The following is a 19,606-nucleotide window of genomic DNA, read 5'->3' on the forward strand; positions in this document are numbered from 1 at the left end:
TTTCTTCTACATTTTCTTGGGTCTCTTCCTGGGTACCCTCACTCTCTTCCTCACTTGCCGATTTCGTCAGGTCTTCGAGGTCTGCGTCAGTTAGGGGCTGGGAATGGCAGTCCAACAACTCGTCGACGTCTTCAGTCGTCATGTCGCCAAACCCGTCACCCCCAATTATGGCAGCCAACTGCACAGATTTCCGTATTGCAGAGTGTTGGATTTCCGACGGAGTAAATCCCTTGTCGTCGTAAACAATATCGGGCCACAGCTTCTTCCAACTCGCATTTACGGTTGCAGGTTTCATCTCTTGAAGTGCCTTTTGAATATTCTGCAGGCACGTGGCTATGGTGTACTGCCGCCAGTACGCCTTCAAGTTGAAGTCTTCATCCTCGTCATCTTGGGCAGCATCCACACACGCAACGAGGTCCGCCAAGGTATTCTTCGTGTAGAGGGCCTTGAACGCCCTGATAACCCCCTGGTCCATTGGTTGAATTAATGACGTGGTGTTGGGTGGCAGGAACTCAACCTGAACGCCCTCACGCGACAGGTCAGTTGCGTGTCCACCAGCGTTATCCATAAGGAGAAGGATCTTGAATGGCAAGCCCTTCTCTAAGAGATATTCATGGACTTGCGGGATGAAACACTGGTGGAACCAGTTGGAGGTCAGCATCTTCGTAATCCATGCTTTTTGATTATGCATCCAGTACACGGGAAGGAGATTCTTATTTTTGTTTTTCAAAGCGCGAGGATTTTTCGACTTATAAATAAGCCCCGGCTTTAACAAAAATCCAGCAGCATTGCCACACATCACGAGGGTAACGCGATCCTTGAATGCCTTAAAGCCAGAGGCTTTGGCTTCCTCTTTGAACAGGAAAGTTCGCGACGGCATTCTCTTCCAAAACAAGCCGGTTTCATCCATATTAAACACTTGTTCCGGCTTGTATCCACCTTCAGCGATAATGTTCTTGAAAGTCTGGTTCACGTAAGTTTCAGCAGCGGCACTGTCAGCGGAAGCAGACTCCCCATGCAGGGAAACGCTTTTCAGGGCGAAGCGTTTCTGAAACTTCGCGAACCATCCTTTGCTGGCGGAAAAACGTTGTTTCTGACGCTGGGAATCAGTGGAGGTCCCTGGTTGAGGATCATCTACATCATCATCTTCTTCAGCATGGTCGCCATCGTCGTCATGAGGTTCCTTTGCCGCAAAATTCTCATACAAGCTCAAAGCCTTTGTTCGGATGGTGTTCGTATCCAACGCTATGTTCTTCTTCCGACAGTCGGCAATCCACACAGCTAAAGCACCTTCCATGCGTACGATCGTTTTATTACGCGTTGTAACGACTCGCTTCGCTGATCTGCTAAAGGTGATTGCAGCAGTCTTTCTAATGTTCGCCTCGTCCTTCCTGATGTAGCGAACGGTGGATTCGTTGATGCCAAAATGGCGGCCGGCGGCCGCGTAACTTCTACCATCTTTTAACATGTCGAGAAGCGTAACCTTCTCAGCTATCGTCATCATTCTTCGGTGGCGTTTAGGCTCACTACCAGCCTTACTAGAAGCAGAACGCTTGGGAGCCATTGTAACAGAAAGTTCAACAAAAAGTTCAACTTAAAACAGTCGCACACAGCACAGATTAAACTTCACAAAGTTAAGAACGTCTACTCAGCAATACGCGGAAAGAGAAAGTGAACGATGCAGACCCGCGAGAACTGTGATGCTGGAAGTTGAAGATGCGGGCAAAACACCAATCACAGGCTAGATAACAAAACTTGAGTTTTGATTCGTCATCTGTCAGCGCTTGAACCAATCACAACCCGTCTTACAGTACATGGTGCGTTGGTTACTCATAGAAGATGCCCCGCGCATACTGAACGTACGTAGATTAAGTACAAGGGTACCGTAATAATAATAAATAATGATAATAATACTGTACAGTACAGTAATAATAATAATAATAATGATTAATAATAATAACAATAATAATTTTATTAACAACAACAACAATAATAATAATAATAACAATAATAATAAAAATTTACGTACGTACGCTATTTTACGCCTCTCTCTCTCTCTCTCTCTCTCTCTCTCTCTCTCTCTCTCGTACGCTTACAGTACTTATTCGAAATGTGATTTTTGCAACAAAGAATATTATTGGATGCAGTACTGTACTACGTACGTATACATACAAAAGATTCATGGAAAAGAAGCACATCCATTACAGTACACACCATTCTAATATGGTATGACTGCATCTGATTTGCGTTTCATGTTCGATTTAATTTTACTACGTACTGAATTATCGTATGATCACATTCTCTTTTCGTGTTTTATTTCTTTCTGTGCTGAATTATATATCATATGTAATGCAATGAACAATCAGTAAGAGCAGATATTACTAATTACAGTATTAATGGAATTACAGGTAACAAAATATCGTATTTGGTTATCTTCAGATTTCGCGGTATTTTCGAATTTTCCGGAAAATCCGCGATATGTATATATATATGGGTTATGGGAAAACCCCGCGAAGTGGTGAATCCGCGATTGTCGAACCGCGAAGTAGCGAGGGTTCACTGTACTGCGACTCTCCTCAGTCTTGCCACAGTCAACCGAAAGGAAGGCTCGGAGGATGTGGTAACAGAATCTGGCGTCCCCAGGTGGTCACCCATCCAAGTACCGACGTTGCTTAACCTCGCTGGACGGACGAGAAACGGGGTTTCCAACGTGGTAAGGCCGTTGACTCAATATCATGGCCAGATACTCCAGATGTTGAGGCAGAGGAAGAGAAGGCTCCAAGCAAAATACCATGAGCCCACACTCATGGTAAGCATCCGGAAGCTTGTCCCGGCGCTGAAGAAGGTCGAACCCGATCCTACCGGAGTTGACCAGCCCTCCAAACAGCAGAGGAGGCGGAAGCCTGCACCTGAGCGGCCAAGAGGAAGGCAGGGAGAGTTCTCTGGGGAAACAAACCTGCTATGCCACGGCGGGATAGCCACACTGCATCATAAGCAGGAATACTTGCAGTCTAGGCTGAATTCGACGAGCACCCTGGAAGATGGATGGAATGGAAACTGAAAGTACCCGTCCTTCCGATCCAGGGTTTAAGGAGTCCTGTCGCCTCGTTACCAGTCTGATCGATTCTGCTGGTCTACGCTGGCCGAAGTTTGTTCGACAAACTTGATCAGGGCTGAGAGGTCGACTAAGGACATCCCCTCTCGGATCCTTTCTTACAAGAAAGGATCGACTGAGGGGGCCGGGGGTGAAGCCGTCGATGATCCTAAGGAAGACCTTCGCCTAAGGTATGGATCATTCTGCCCAACCGGGCAACTCTGCTGACGCTATGGCATAGAGGTTCAGAGACACTGAATTCGCTGACAGAGACGGCAGGCGCGATATCCTTGGCTGATCACAGAGATTGTGCGGGAATGGGCATCGGGAAGCTGTCATTCGGATGAGTAACCTTAAGCATCCTCCCAGAGAAAAACCTGCAATCCTAGAGTTCGTGAACTCCTTTTAGGACTATGCCCCCCCGGGGGAGTCTCCCGTGTCATCTGTTCCTGACAGGAGGAAACTGCAATTGGACACCTTGTCCCAGTTGTCGTAGCCGATAACTTAGGCCGACGTGGTTGAAAGAAAAGGGCGCTGGAGCCCTGCAGAGTCTGGAAGAAAGCGCCTTGGAGGAGTGAAAACGGAAGTCGATTTCCTCCGCACAGCCGCTGTCTAAGTCTCTGTCCTTGGGCACAAACAAACTCTTCTCAAGGATGGAAGGGTGTCTGAGGTCGTCGACCTCCACAGATGAGACACCCGAAGGAAGCCCTCAGTCAGCGCGTCCAGATGGTACAACATCGAGCTTGTCCGCAAGTTAGATACTTAACGACGAAAGGCCAAGGTGCCTGAGCTCGAGAGGAGGAAAGTACCCATGCTCTTCCTGTAGCTTCCTTGAACCAAACCTCGGGCCGTAACCGAGGAGAGAAAGAACCTGGTAAGTTCCCAGAGGAAGGGGTAAGCAGTCAAGAAATCTCGAACGGAAAGCCCCCCCCGCCAAAAATCCTTCCAGGGAATGACGGGGAAGGGCTAACCCAGGTTCAGGAAAGAGAAGTGTTGCTCAGATCTCCCTTAAGTTTCTCCTATTCTTGCAAGTGCCATGCTCTGCGTTTAAGGGGTGAGGCCGTGTTCTGGAAATACGCTCCAGAAGAACTCGCCAGCCTGGCCATGCTGCGAAAACCCCATTGGGAATCGTGGTCGCCATCGCCCTGGAGCTCGCGCGACGGTAATTCAAAGATTTTCGCGTGGGCGAACGTGGAAGCGCCCATGCACGGTAACGCAAACGAAGGTGAGCGAAGGAGCGCAGAAGGAGGGCGAGCGTGGTAGGAAGGGCGAGAGCTGGTGGTCGGCGAGCGATAACCCATAGACGAGCAAAAGATACTGCAAGAAATAAGCCGACGTTTGTGCGAAGAAACACTGTAGGTTCGCGCGACGGAACACCATCCGTCCGCGCGATGGAAAACCATTGGTTCGCGCGTGGGCGAACATTGGAGAGCATGGGCGCGGACGCGCATGAGCGTAGACGTGCAGGCGAATGGTCGCGCGGGCGCACAGGCAAGCAGTCGCGCAGGCAAGCGGTAGCGCAGGCGAACAGTCGCGCGGGCGAGCGGTCGCGCGGGCGCGCAGGCGAGCGGTCGCGCGGGGCGAGCGGTCGCGCAGGCGAACAGTCGCGCGGGCGAGCGGTCGCGCGGGCGCGCAGGCGAGCGGTCGCGCGGGCGAGCGGTCGCGCGGGCGAGCGGTCGCGCGGGCGAGCGGTCGCGCGGGCGCGCAGGCGAGCGGTCGCGCGGGCGAGCGGTCGCGCGGGCGAGCGGTCGCGCAGGCGAGCGGTCGCGCAGGCGAGCGGTCGCGCGGGCGCGCAGGCGAGCGGTCGCGCAGGCGAGCGGTCGCGCGGGCGTGCAGGCGAGCGGGCGCGCAGGTGAGCGGTCGTGAGGGTGGGCAGGTGGATGAGCGCGAGTCCGAGGCAGCGAACGCAAGCGTTAGCGCGATGGCGAGGAAACGCGCTGCCGCGTGGGCGAGGAAGACCGTTGGCGATATGGATCAACAAGCGATCGGTGGTGAGCTGGTGAGCGCTAACGCGCAGGTTGGCGATGGCGCGTTGTGTTATGCCGACGCGATGGTCGAGCAGCATGCGCAGGTGAGCGATCGTGCGTTGGCGAGCAATATGCGAAGGTGAGCGATCGCGAGCAGCATGTGCAGGAGGGCGATCGCGCGATGGTGATCAGCATGCGCAGATGGGCGGGTCGCGCGATGGTGATCAGCATGCGCAGATGGGCGGTCGCGCGATGGCGAGCAGCCTCTGCAGGTGGGCGATCGCGCGATGGCTATCAGCATGCGCAGGGTCGCGCGATGGTGATCAGCATCCGCAGGTGTGCGGTCGCGCGATGGCGATCAGCATCCGCAGTTGAGGGTCGCGCGATGAAGATCAGCATCCGCAGTTGAGGGTCGCGCGATGGCGATCAGCATCCGCAGTCGAGGGTCGCGCGATGGCGATCAGCATCCGCAGTTGAGGGTCGCGCGATGGCGATCAGCATCCGCAGTCGAGGATCGCGCGATGGCGATCAGCATCCGCAGTTGAGGGTCGCGCGATGGCGATCAGCATGCGCAGGTGAGCTAGTAGCTGGCGAACCATGTTCCTTCAGAAGAGTTGGAGAACGTAGGCACGCGGGCGATCCGGAGATCGCCGAGAGACAGGTGATCGCTGGCGAGCTGATGATCGCTGACGAGTAGAAGGCTACGCGTGGAAGCCTGCGTATAGAAGAAGAGTCCTTGACCCCGACCTGAACCGAAGTTCTAGATCGCGAGGGCGAACGTGGGCGCACAGGGCGCGTAACAGGAACCAACAGGAACAGCAGGGATGATCATCATGAAAGCGCTGACGAACAGGAGAGCGCTGATGAGCAGAAGAGCGCCTGTGCGCTAACACTGAGCAGGAGCAGGAGAGAACACAGCAGAAGGGCGCGCAGGGAAACCCTGACACGCAAGGGAAGAACCCCCGTGGGAGGCAACCCTTTGCCCCGAAGAGATCGTTGTCCGCCGGGAGACTGATGTCCGTCGGAAGACCGCTGTCCGTCGGGAAGACCGTTGTCCGTCGGGAAGACCGTTGCCCGTCAGAAGACGAGATCAGACTGCTGTCCATTTGCACCAAGGCGGAATATCGAGAAAAAGGAGTTGTAGGCTGCAAACGGAGATTCAAAAAGGCGCCTCAAACACCCTTATAGGGAGATGAGAGGCCCTTACGACGAGGCGGACGGTGGGCCTTAAGGCGAGGGAGGCCAACAGCAACAGGAGAAACCTCCGAAGAGGAGTCTCTATGAGTGTACTCTCTCGCGAACGAAAGAGAAACACTTCGTAGAAAAGACTGGTCAGCAGTGACCTAAAAGGAGCAATCCTCCGAAGAGGAGCTCCTGCAGTTGCCCAGCCCCTTGAGCGAAACTGCAGGTGTGACCGCTCAGCACCAAGAGCATAGTCGCACGAAAAAAAGGCAAGAGGAGAACTCTCCATAAGGGGAAAAACTCAAGCCTGGACAGGAAAAACTTCCCTCAGAAGGAAAGTTACCTGCCCAAGGAGGCAAGCCTCCTGAGAGTTCTAAAATGAACTGGAGAGCTGTCCGTCGTCACGGGAGTACTTCCAGTAGAAGGAGACACACCCCTGACGAAAACACAAGGGGGGACGCAGCAACAGCCGAATCCCCAGGACTCAACAAGACAGCTCACACCGTTGCCATATTACAGAAACGAACTAGATCGGTAACTGTAAAAAAATAAAACAAAAAAAACATTAGTACACATTCATTCCCCCGGGAAGGCTCCGAAGAGGAATCCCGAGGGAAAGGAAACAAGAATTACACAACAGGCACGTGCCCTCACAACCACTTACACTCACGGAAGGAGAGCTGTAACCAAAACAGAATTACAGTGAACCCTCGCTACTTCGCGGTTCGACAATCGCGGATTCACCACTTCGCGGGGTTTTCCCATAACCCATATATATATACATATCGCGGATTTTCCGGAAAATTCGAAAATACCGCGAAATCTGAAGATAACCAAATACGATATTTTGTTACCTGTAATTCCATTAATACTGTAATTAGTAATATCTGCTCTTACTGATTGTTCATTGCATTACATATGATATATAATTCAGCACAGAAAGAAATAAAACACGAAAAGAGAATGTGATCATACGATAATTCAGTACGTAGTAAAATTAAATCGAACATGAAACGCAAATCAGATGCAGTCATACCATATTAGAATGGTGTGTACTGTAATGGATGTGCTTCTTTTCCATGAATCTTTTGTATGTATACGTACGTAGTACAGTACTGCATCCAATAATATTCTTTGTTGCTAAAATCACATTTCGAATAAGTACTGTAAGCGTACGAGAGAGAGAGAGAGAAAGAGAGAGAGAGAGAGAGAGAGAGAGAGAGAGGCGTAAAATAGCGTACGTACGTAAATTTTTATTATTATTGTTATTATTATTATTATTGTTGTTGTTGTTAATAAAATTATTATTGTTATTATTATTAATCATTATTATTATTATTATTACTGTACAGTATTATTATCATTATTTATTATTATTACGGTACCCTTGTACTTAATCTACGTACGTTCAGTATGCGCGGGGCATCTTCTATGAGTAACCAACGCACCATGTACTGTAAGACGGGTTGTGATTGGTTCAAGCGCTGATAGATGACGAATCAAAACTCAAGTTTTGTTATCTAGCCTGTGATTGGTGTTTTGCCCGCATCTTCAACTTCCAGCATCACAGTTCTCGCGGGTCTGCATCGTTCACTTTCTCTTTCCGCGTATTGCTGAGTAGACGTTCTTAACTTTGTGAAGTTTAATCTGTGCTGTGTGCGACTGTTTTAAGTTGAACTTTTTGTTGAACTTTCTGTTACAATGGCTCCCAAGCGTTCTGCTTCTAGTAAGGCTGGTAGTGAGCCTAAACGCCACCGAAGAATGATGACGATAGCTGAGAAGGTTACGCTTCTCGACATGTTAAAAGATGGTAGAAGTTACGCGGCCGCCGGCCGCCATTTTGGCATCAACGAATCCACCGTTCGCTACATCAAGAAGGACGAGGCGAACATTAGAAAGACTGCTGCAATCACCTTTAGCAGATCAGCGAAGCGAGTCGTTACAACGCGTAATAAAACGATCGTACGCATGGAAGGTGCTTTAGCTGTGTGGATTGCCGACTGTCGGAAGAAGAACATAGCGTTGGATACGAACACCATCCGAACAAAGGCTTTGAGCTTGTATGAGAATTTTGCGGCAAAGGAACCTCATGACGACGATGGCGACCATGCTGAAGAAGATGATGATGTAGATGATCCTCAACCAGGGACCTCCACTGATTCCCAGCGTCAGAAACAACGTTTTTCCGCCAGCAAAGGATGGTTCGCGAAGTTTCAGAAACGCTTCGCCCTGAAAAGCGTTTCCCTGCATGGGGAGTCTGCTTCCGCTGACACTGCCGCTGCTGAAACTTACGTGAACCAGACTTTCAAGAACATTATCGCTGAAGGTGGATACAAGCCGGAACAAGTGTTTAATATGGATGAAACCGGCTTGTTTTGGAAGAGAATGCCGTCGCGAACTTTCCTGTTCAAAGAGGAAGCCAAAGCCTCTGGCTTTAAGGCATTCAAGGATCGCGTTACCCTCGTGATGTGTGGCAATGCTGCTGGATTTTTGTTGAAGCCGGGGCTTATTTATAAGTCGAAAAATCCTCGCGCTTTGAAAAACAAAAATAAGAATCTCCTTCCCGTGTACTGGATGCATAATCAAAAAGCATGGATTACGAAGATGCTGACCTCCAACTGGTTCCACCAGTGTTTCATCCCGCAAGTCCATGAATATCTCTTAGAGAAGGGCTTGCCATTCAAGATCCTTCTCCTTATGGATAACGCTGGTGGACACGCAACTGACCTGTCGCGTGAGGGCGTTCAGGTTGAGTTCCTGCCACCCAACACCACGTCATTAATTCAACCAATGGACCAGGGGGTTATCAGGGCGTTCAAGGCCCTCTACACGAAGAATACCTTGGCGGACCTCGTTGCGTGTGTGGATGCTGCCCAAGATGACGAGGATGAAGACTTCAACTTGAAGGCGTACTGGCGGCAGTACACCATAGCCACGTGCCTGCAGAATATTCAAAAGGCACTTCAAGAGATGAAACCTGCAACCGTAAATGCGAGCTGGAAGAAGCTGTGGCCCGATATTGTTTACGACGACAAGGGATTTACTCCGTCGGAAATCCAACACTCTGCAATACGGAAATCTGTGCAGTTGGCTGCCATAATTGGGGGTGACGGGTTTGGCGACATGACGACTGAAGACGTCGACGAGTTGTTGGACTGCCATTCCCAGCCCCTAACTGACGCAGACCTCGAAGACCTGACGAAATCGGCAAGTGAGGAAGAGAGTGAGGGTACCCAGGAAGAGACCCAAGAAAATGTAGAAGAAACGGGCTTAACATTAGAACGGCTCGCCAAGTTCTGCAACCATATGAAGGAGGCGAAAGAAATGTTGCAAGAGTGGGACGAGGATATGGTTCGCTCGATGCAATTCTGCAACAAGGTCGATGACATCACGACTCCCTACAGGATGCTCTTGGATCGAAAAAAGAAGCAGCGGCAACAACTTCCGATCACAATGTTTTTTCAGCCTCGCAAAAAAGAGCCAGTTCCTCCTGCTAGTACGCCTTCGGAAGAAATTGAAGAAGTTGAAGAGGTGTCCCAGGAAAAGACACCTCCGTCTGAAGAGACGTAAAATACTATCATTGACTGCACAGTAGAACACATCATCAGCTTCATCATCATCATTTCTACTGTGCAGCAAATTCATCGCCATCGTCATTCAAGTTTTTCTTGAACTTCTTTCGTGGTGAGTACAGTAACAATCTTTATTTTTTACTTTAACCTGTTTTATAGTTTAGTAATGTACGTACTGTATGCATTAAGTTAAAGGGAAGGTTTTAAAAGTCTACATGTTGTAACCTATCATATTTTTTTTGTTTAAAATTTACATTTACGTACGTAAAACAATCTCTCTCTCTCTCTCTCTCTCTCTCTCTCTCTCTCTCTCTCTCTCAAATTGTTTTCCTGCTTTGCTACGTACAAGTACTGTATAATTTATATTTGTAAGGTAACATATTTTGTAAATGCTTTTACTGTAAATACTGTATGTACTGTATCATTATTTATCACTATCATCATGCGTGTTAAATGCCTTGTTTGTTCTGAGCGTGGTTGTTTACTGAGCGTACACGCCGTCGTTTCAGGCGGCGTCATAAAGAAAAAGATTTCATTTGGAAGTCCTAAGAAAAATACGTAAACTAAAACATTGGTAATAAAAAAATCAACATACAGTACTGTATAATCAATATAATCGATGCAAAAACTAACCATACGTACATATATGTGTACACTAAATGAGTTTGTTTCTTCATTATGATCAGAGATGAACGTAAACAAAACATTGGTTGCCATTTTTTATCGTGCTTTTTAGGTGTTTAGGAAACACATGATATAAAATCGCCTTTAATATTTGTGCCTGTTTTAGTTTAGGGTGCTGTAGTACATGCATTAAGTGTTCTGTACATTAAAGGGTGGTTTGTTAACAGTACTACGTACAAGGGAAGGTTTTAAAAGTCCGAATATACATGTTAAATAAATAGGTAAATATGCTGTCACTACTTCGCGGATTTTCACCTATCGCGCCCGCGTCTGGAACCTATCTACCGCGATAAACGAGGGTTCACTGTATAACAATTATAATTATGTAACTATGTAATTATGTAATTTAAAAATGAATGAACACTAAAGAAAGAACGAAAACCCCGAAAGGAATCGTTCTACAAAGCTGAAAAATCAACAAATACAATTAGATTCATAAACTAATTGAGACAAACGTACGGCGTAGCAACCCCCCCACACGAAAAGGAAGCTACAAGGGCGTAGTAACACGTAGTAAAAGGGTGAACGACCTCAAGAGAGAGAGAGAGAGAGAGAGAGAGAGAGAGAGAAAGACACAAGTCAAACTCGATCGCCACCCATAACGCCGTGGCGGCCAACTGCCGAGGACACCACGTAGATAAGTACACTACACACACAAATCTGAAAAGGAAACTTACTGATTTCTATACTCAAATATGTATACAAACATGAAAACATGTTTACATATATATTGAGTAAATGAAAAGTAAGCAATTAAGTAAAGACAAAACAAACAATGGCTGCCAAGAGAGGACAAAGACAGAGACGTCTGTCACAGTCCGAGCCAAAAGTGAAAGTGAGCATTCATCTGTGTGTGAGGGAGGGGAGGGGTAGCTAGCTACCACTCCCCTACCCCCCCGCTAACTAGCGCGGGGGTAATACACCCTCGTTAAATTCTAATGGCTCGCCATTTCAGCTGCGCTAAAAGGTAAACCCTGTGTAAATAGCGTGGTTTGTATTTCGGTTACGGAACAAACAGTACTTTCAAGTAATTCTCTGGTAAACTTCCATCAGGACGACATGGCTTGAGCCCAAAAAATGGATTTTGAAGCAAAGCGAAAAATCTATTTTTGGGTGAGATGGCCATGTCGTCCTGATGGACCCACCCTCCTTTTCTAAGAAAAGGCTTAGGTAATAATCCCTCCCAAAACTACTATATCTGTAGCACCATGCTCAATGCTACAAGGAATGAGCGCCTTCTTGGAGCCCTGTAATAGTAGGGGAGGAAGGGTGGGCAACGACGTTGGGGATCCATACTAGAACACAAAAGCACCAAGCAACACAAGAACACAGGGAAAGAGGTGGATGAAAGGATACAAGGGAATCGATAAACACGCGGTAACCACGTGGGGACACAAAGGGTCGCACTGGATGTGAGAGAGCGGCGAGATGTGAACTACGCCGCGACCAGAAGCTTGCTGGTGACCGAGACCTAGCTCCATGCTCTCGCACACTGACCCGGGTCGCCTCAGGGTGAGTATCCATCCGCCACAGAGGGACCAACTATAGAAAACGGAGATAGGGGAAACTACACAAAATTCTGGTCGGTTGGGAGGAGAATCCCAGATACTGCTAAGAAAGTTGTTCGAGGTAAGTACTCCGTGTTGGAACAAATACTTTTTTTAGAAAAGAATTGTTAGATATAGTACAGTAATGTGGTAAAGTGACATAATCAGATATCCAATGGTAAATAATCAGTAGAAAACTATGATACTGTACTTTGTAAAGATGTTACAAGCAGCATTACTAGACTATAGTATTTGAAAAATATGTACATAATGCAAAAAAATAGAATAAAATAAAAAAATTGCAAATGGCCGATAAGTGTACAAGACTAGATGGAATAATAATTCTTTAAGTAAGTGTTTGGAAGCACAGAAACTAAACTCTTAATTACAAGCTTTTATCTGGATGAGTAATTTATTAGCACAATAGAAGATAATTCGCAGGTTTATCTAAAAATATAATCGAAATTATACTTACTGAAAATGATTTGCTTCCATATGGTAAAGAAACCCCATAGTACCGATGTTCAGCAAATACTATGAGTGCGTTGAATTCTGGAGCGAGGTCAAACATAAAACCCTAGGTAAAATAGAAATCAGCAGTCTTTAAGCATAATGATGGATTTTCTATAGTGTGATTTTAAACAGTAGTGCCAATGCATTTTCAAAATAAACAGCTCCATGAAAATTAATTGAAAATAATATTGATCTTCAAAAAAAAAATAAAAACTTATTTTTAAAAATGAAAGCTACTATTTAAATACTTACCTAATGTTAATTGTACTATAACCTTGGTAAAGCACAGTTTTGGATGACAAACTAGTATAAATTCAGGATTAGTAGCAGATTTACATGACTACCCCTTATCTCCATAAGTACTACTGCTACTACTACTATTACTCTACTAACTACTACTATAGTACTGCTACTGCAACTACTACTCCTCACCTTTATTGGTGGCTACCATGTTTGGAACGGTCACCATTGTTTATTCCCCATTAAATATAGGGAGGGCAGGACATGAGTTATTGATTGATTTGGGGTTTTCTGGCATCCTGACATGAAAGGTCATTGATGCTGATATTTGTTATAAATAGAAATCAATTTAAAACCATATAGACTAAGAGTTCAGTATATAACTTAAATAGCTTTCAGAAGACCTGCAAATAAATCTAAAAATGCCGCTAGTATTGTAGGACACACTCTGCCCGAGAATCTTGGCGAGGAAGAACTTACCTCAAGCCCCTTAAGAAATATCTATTTCTTAAGTACCCAAGAGTGGGGTGTTTGGTCATCAAATACCTTACTGTAAGGGGTACCATACAGTCATCGCAATATGGCTGATTCTGGCCAGCCGTCAAAAACTTGTGTGTCAAACAAGAGTGACCAATGCACATCGGACAAGGAGCAGTTTCCCCCTTTCATCTCCAAGGAAAAGTAACACAATTATTTCCCTAACCTTACTTCCGTCCACAGTATCCCAATGTTACTACTAAATATTATAAAGCAACCTTTTTATACTGGGTAAAAATCTTTAGAGAGGAGGTGATATCTTCTTAGAAGCTATTTAGCTGCAGCTTCCTTCGCCACTCTATCTGCTTCCTAAATTCCAGGCACACCAACTTCTGCTTGAACCCAGTGAAACTGAACATCTATACCTCTCAGCTTAACAATAAAGAACCACTCTAAAATCTTTAAACCTAAAGAGTTACCAGAGTTAAAAACTTATACAGCTTGTAGGACACTTCTCGTATCACAAAAATTGTAAAATTACCCTCCTCCTCTAATGCTATTTCTTCAATAGCTGTCATTATGCCATATAGTTTGGCAGTAGCTTGAATATGGATGATACTAAGGATGTGTATGTCTACAATTAAAAACACTGCTACTGTAAATAGTCAACTATGCATAAGTGGATCTGGGGTTGCTGAATCAGAGAAAAGGTCAAGCTGCATTGAAAATTATATCATAAATCTATTATCAACAATCCACTGGAGTAATTTTAAATACTGAAAACCTTAACTTATTACTTACTGTATTATCAATAAAAAGTGTGATGTCACCTTCATTTCCAGCATAAAAGAAAATTGGTCCATTATTCCCTTGCCAGTTCTCATCATTCACCAAGTACCGCTGGATGAAGGTGTCTTCTACTGCAAAGCCAAAATGATCTACCTGAAAGTTTCTGAAAAGTTTTAGTAACAGATCTAGGAAATAAAAGTAAATGAATATAATATGGTTGTCAAAAATATTTACAAAAAGGGGGGTTTTGATGAGATCTATTTTTGGTGAGGTGCTAGAAGTGGGAACCCAATATTATACGAAAATACCAAAGGTATGTCTCCCTGCTCCAGTGTATCAATTTGCAAAGCACAAACTTTGTGTTCAAGGGAGACCCATGGGGTAAGGCTCTACTGAACCAGTCACAGCACCTCAATGCTGAAAATCATCTGCCAACCAATAATACATTCATCACTGAGAATCAATACTAATACTGAGACTATGCTGCTGTACTTGTTCACTGCTTTATGCCAATCCTACATCTTCCATACTCTAAGTAAGAATCAAATGTCCACCTTTCCTACGCAAAGATAGGGATGAGGGAGGGGTTCCGGTGCTGTGTGGTCTCCAAAGACTAAAACCAGATGCATAACCATTTAGACTCATAAACCATAAAGGACAAATGTCTGGAATCAAGTAAACAAAAAAGTCATATGTGTCTGGGTGAGAAGAAGTACAGTACTAACAAGTCAGAAATGCACCCCATAAGGGAAGAGCTCTGCATAAGAAGCTAGATGCCTATCATTATGCTTCTACTCAAGGGCCTGGTTGATGCACACCCTCTTGTATTCAATTTCCCCTTGTAGGTGCCATGAATGACTGAGTACCACGTACATATATTGTATCACTTGGGTGTGTTTCAGGCAGTGTCTTATATACATCCAATACCCAGACCAACTCATTAACAAAATAACCCAATAAGGAGGAAATTTTTTTCTCACATGGTGGGTTTTGAGGATGGAGAGAGGATCAGCTTTCTTGATAAGGTAGATCATTGGAATATGGATAGCCCTTGTTGAAAGGGACTTGGTCTGGGTATTTTGAAACAAACTACCTTCTGAGGATGAGAGTCTGCAGATATATTGTAGGTTAGACACCAGGGCAGAGGTCACCATCACCCAGTCTTAAGGCTGTAATTTAAAAAGACTTTTTGCTTTTAAACAAAATCAGAAGACCTGCAGTCAGAACTAGGAGACTGTCAAGGATGATGGTGATAAACTTCTGATCTCTCCGTAACGCTGCAAGCTCATCGACTCTTGCTCACAAGGCTAGGGCTATCAAAATATAGCTATCAGGCATTGATGTTATGATACTATCATAACGACTGTAAAGTATTTTATCTAGGAAACAGATGGCTGCCAGGTGGCAGAGAGGCCCCACCCATCCAACAGCTCTATGTTCAATTTGACCCTTGACATAGGACTTGTTGAGTGGTTGAGAAAACCAATTTAACTTAAAGGCCCCTGGTTTCTATGGTTAGGAAAATATTAAACTAATTAAAAACTTTCTGATTTGTCCAGATATATAATACTAACTCTAACCTTTACTAGGAGACTTATCCTTGGTGGGGAGGGACAAAAGTCCCTATAACCAAACAGGCTGGTTTAATGGCCCGAGAAGTGTCAATGTACAGTACTTTGGTTCTGAGAGAGAAAGTCATGACTCCTGTCAACCTTTTAACTACCAGGGAGTGATGGACGGTCACTGAAGAATGGGCACCCTATGGTTATGGGTGTCTGAATGTACAGTATGGGTAATATATAAGAAATGGAGGTGCATACATTCCATCCATCGTTCCCCTAAATCATGGAGAAATACTTCAATAAAAATCTTCTATTAAAGAGAAGGCACTCTGTTGAGCAGCTTACCTGCATTGATTGTCTTGTCCAGGTCTATAATGGCATGACTGCTGTAGCCCACGAGAAGAAAAGAAGAAAAGAAAAAGGCCAGTCATTCTTACTTTTCATTCTTGGACTTATATCACAATCACAATCTAAGATGAGATGCTTCTTGTCTTTTGAGGGAGCTAGACTCACTATATAACCTGCTGAGCAGCTAAAAAAGGTCCCAGGGTAAAGGTATCCAGGGACTTGTGGGTATCTCCCATAGGTAATGGGAGATGAAGTTTGTTTCGTCTTTCCCGACTCCTGCCTTCAGCACTTGCATTATGGACAGATTTTCTTGAAGGTTACAATGGAACCAATCATTTTGATTTCGTGGGATTGCACTGCTGGTGGTTCACTTTTGGGTTCTCTTGAAGCTGGATACACATGTTTCATGGTCTCACAAAGCCAGAACCAGATGGTGTTCTTGGAAATCAGCTTTTTCACACTTACAGTACAGTGATGAGGAACATCCTCTGGTGCTCTAGACTGAAGCTCTGAGTTCTCTTAAGGTAGCATAGTGCCCTCAGAAGACAGGAAAGTGGGTCACCCGAACAGCTTGTTGCATTTTGGAGAGAGGAAACTGAGGTGAACTCAAATCTTTAGCCATAGACAGCAGGGTTTTGGGTCTTTGTCGCAAAATCCGGAACACAGGATATCATTCTTCAAATGGCACAAATTTCACCTATTCTCTTAGCCAAGGGTATGGCAAGAAAAACGAAAGTTTTGAGTGCTAGATTCCTATCCAAAGCTCTCCTTAAGGGTAAGTATGGCAAAACCTTAAGAGAGCTGGTGTTTTTGAGTTCTCTGCAAGGATAAGACTGTACTAAGCTCCTCATGAGCACGGACAAATCCCACGAGGAGGAAAGGCCCGAGCCCTTCGTTCTGAACATCTAGCTCAAGGCTGAGCGACAGCCTTTCACCGTTGAGACTCAGAGGAGCTTCTCCAAGAGAAAGTAGACAAGGAAATCAGTAATCCGATGCAGAGGCTCCGACCAGAGAATTATTATGTCTACTACACCAATTGCAGAAGATGGCTCACTTTCCATGGTAGACAGCTGCAGAGGATCTACGCAGATATACAGACATCTCCTATGTAGTGCCTCGTGAAAAGTCTTTCACTTGAAAATGGTAAATAGTCGCCACCTGTTACGTGACAGGGAAGCTACAGACTTGTGGTACCTCTGCAGATCAGGCTGATAAAGAAGGTTGGGCCATTGGGGTTGTTCTACCGGTACCTTGACAAGGAACATCAGCAGATCTGGAGACTATTCGGCTTGTTGCCACTTAGGAGCCCCAAGGTTAGCCTGGCATTCAGGGTTGTCAGTAGTCTGTTGATTACCCAATGTAACAGACAGAAGGAAGAAAAGGAGTACAAGTCCAGGTTGTCTCAGGGATATTGGAAGGTGTCCCCCATTACTGCTAACAGGTCTAGGACTGGAACGCAGAACAATGGTAGCTTTTAGTTCAGCCAAGTGGTGAACAAGTTGATCGTTGGGGACCCACATGTGCAAAGAACTTTTCCACCACACAGGGTTGTAAGGATCACTTCGCTCCTACTACATGGTCATAACAGCTGTGAGAGGCAGCTAGTACATTCTCTTCTTACCTGGACTGTATCTCATTGACAGCTCTACTTTGTTGACGAATGTCCAAGTGTGTGCCAGCTTTGCCAACTATAGAGATTGAGTAAAATTTGGCCAAAAATAGTTCCAGCCAGTGACAGGTGTTCACTCACTGATAGCTGAACAGCAGGGGAGTGAGCAGGGCGGGAGTGGTCACCTTCCTGCTACCGATAGGTAAAAACCTGTCAGTTGTTTACACCTTGTTATAATTTCAACTGCCGTATTCCAGCTTCACTGTTACCTATTCTTCTAAGTAAAAGACGATGGTTTGTATTCATGTGGGAACAAACGCAGAATACCAAAAACATTTTGATATATTCATGATCTAATTAAGTTAGAGTAGTGAAGGACAGTATGGTGTAAGGTTGTTCACAACTACAGTGTCATATCAAAGGTTATATTCAAAATGTTATTTTCATTAGTAAAATAAATTTTTGAATATACTTACCCGATAATCATGTAGCTGTCAACTCTGTTGCCCGACAGAATTCTACGGAAGGGATACGCCAGCGATCGCTATACAAGAGGGGGGTGTACTCACAAGCGCCACCTGTGGCCAGGTACTGCAGTACTTCTTGTTGACACCACTTCAATTTTTCCTCGGTCCACTGGTTCTAAGGGGAGGAAGGGTGGGTCAATTAAATCATGATTATCGGGTAAGTATATTCAAAAATTTATTTTACTAATGAAAATAACATTTTTCAATATTAAACTTACCCGATAATCATGTAGCTGATTCACACCCAGGGAGGTGGGTGAAAACCAGTGTACATGTATATCAAGAAGCTAAGTATCCCGTATTTCATATTATCAGTTATTCAAAATAACAATGAAATTACAAGTACCTGGTAAGGAAGTCGACTTGAGCCATTACTCTGCCTTAAATAAGTTCGTCTTCCTTACTGAGCGCAGCGTTCCTCTTAGGAGGCTGAACAACTCTAAGGTGCTGAAGTATCAAGGGCTGCAACCCATACTAAAGGACCTCATCACAACCTTTAACCTCGGCGCTTCTCAAGAAAGAATTGACCACCCGCCAAATCAACAAGGATGTGGAAGGCTTCTTAGCCGACCGTACAACCCATAAAAAGTATTCAAGAGAAAGGTTAAAAGGTTATGGGATTATGGGAATGTAGTGGCTGAGCCCTCGCCTACTACTGCATTCGTTGCTACGAATGGTCCCAGGGTGTAGCAGTACTCGTAAAGAGACTGGACATCTTTGAGATAGAATGATGCGAACACTGACTTGCTTCTCCAATAGGTTGCATCCATAACACTCTGCAGAGAATGGCTCTGTTTGAAGGCCACTGAAGTAGCCACAGCTCTCACTTCATGTGTCCTTACCTTCAGCAAAGCAAGGTCTTCTTCCTTCAGATGAGAATGTGCTTCCCTAATCAGAAGCCTGAATAGTAAGAAACTGAGTTCTTAGAACTTGGAAAAGAAGGTTTCTTGATAGCACACTATAAGGCTTCTGATTGTCCTCGTAAAGGTTAAGACCTTTTTAGATAGTACCTAAGAGCTCTAACTGGGCAAAGTACTCTCTCCAGTTCATTCCCCACCAAGTTGGACAGGCTTGGGATCTCGAACGACTTAGGCCAAGGACGTGAAGGAAGCTCGTTTAGCAAAAACCGAGCTGCAAGGAACATGTAGCCGTTTCAGATGTGAAAACAATGATCCTGCTGAAGGTGTGGATCTCACTTACTCTTTTAGCTGTTGTCAAGCACACGAGGAAAAGAGTTTTTAATGTGAGGTCCTAAAAAGAGGCTGATTGGAGAGGTTCAAATCTTGATGACATAAGGAACCTTAGGACCACGTCTAGATTCCAGCCTGGAGTGGACAACCGACGTTCCTTTGAGGTCTCAAAAGACCTAGGGAGGTCCTGTAGATCTTTGTTGGTGGAAAGATCCAAGCCTCTGTGGCGGAAAACCGCTGCCAACATACTTCTGTAACCCTTGATCGTAGGAGCTGAAAGGGATCTTACTTTCCTTAGATATAAC

General features: G+C 45.4%; 1 protein-coding gene across 3 annotated transcripts in view; it reads right to left on the reverse strand.

Annotated features, from left to right (window-relative positions):
• LOC137616642 (lysosomal Pro-X carboxypeptidase) overlaps window positions 1-19,606 on the reverse strand; it is a 124,789-nt gene that overhangs the window by 66,623 nt on the left and 38,560 nt on the right. For all 3 annotated transcript variants that reach the window (XM_068346555.1, XM_068346556.1, XM_068346557.1), the window contains exons 3-4: window positions 14,078-14,218; window positions 12,522-12,623 (exon numbers count right to left, since the gene is read on the reverse strand). In XM_068346555.1, coding sequence (XP_068202656.1) covers window positions 12,522-12,623; window positions 14,078-14,218 — 243 coding nt within the window. The remainder of the gene's footprint in view (window positions 1-12,521; window positions 12,624-14,077; window positions 14,219-19,606) is intronic.

This window comes from Palaemon carinicauda, chromosome 22 (genome assembly GCF_036898095.1).
Source record: "Palaemon carinicauda isolate YSFRI2023 chromosome 22, ASM3689809v2, whole genome shotgun sequence".
In the NCBI taxonomy this organism is placed as follows: domain Eukaryota; kingdom Metazoa; phylum Arthropoda; class Malacostraca; order Decapoda; family Palaemonidae; genus Palaemon; species Palaemon carinicauda.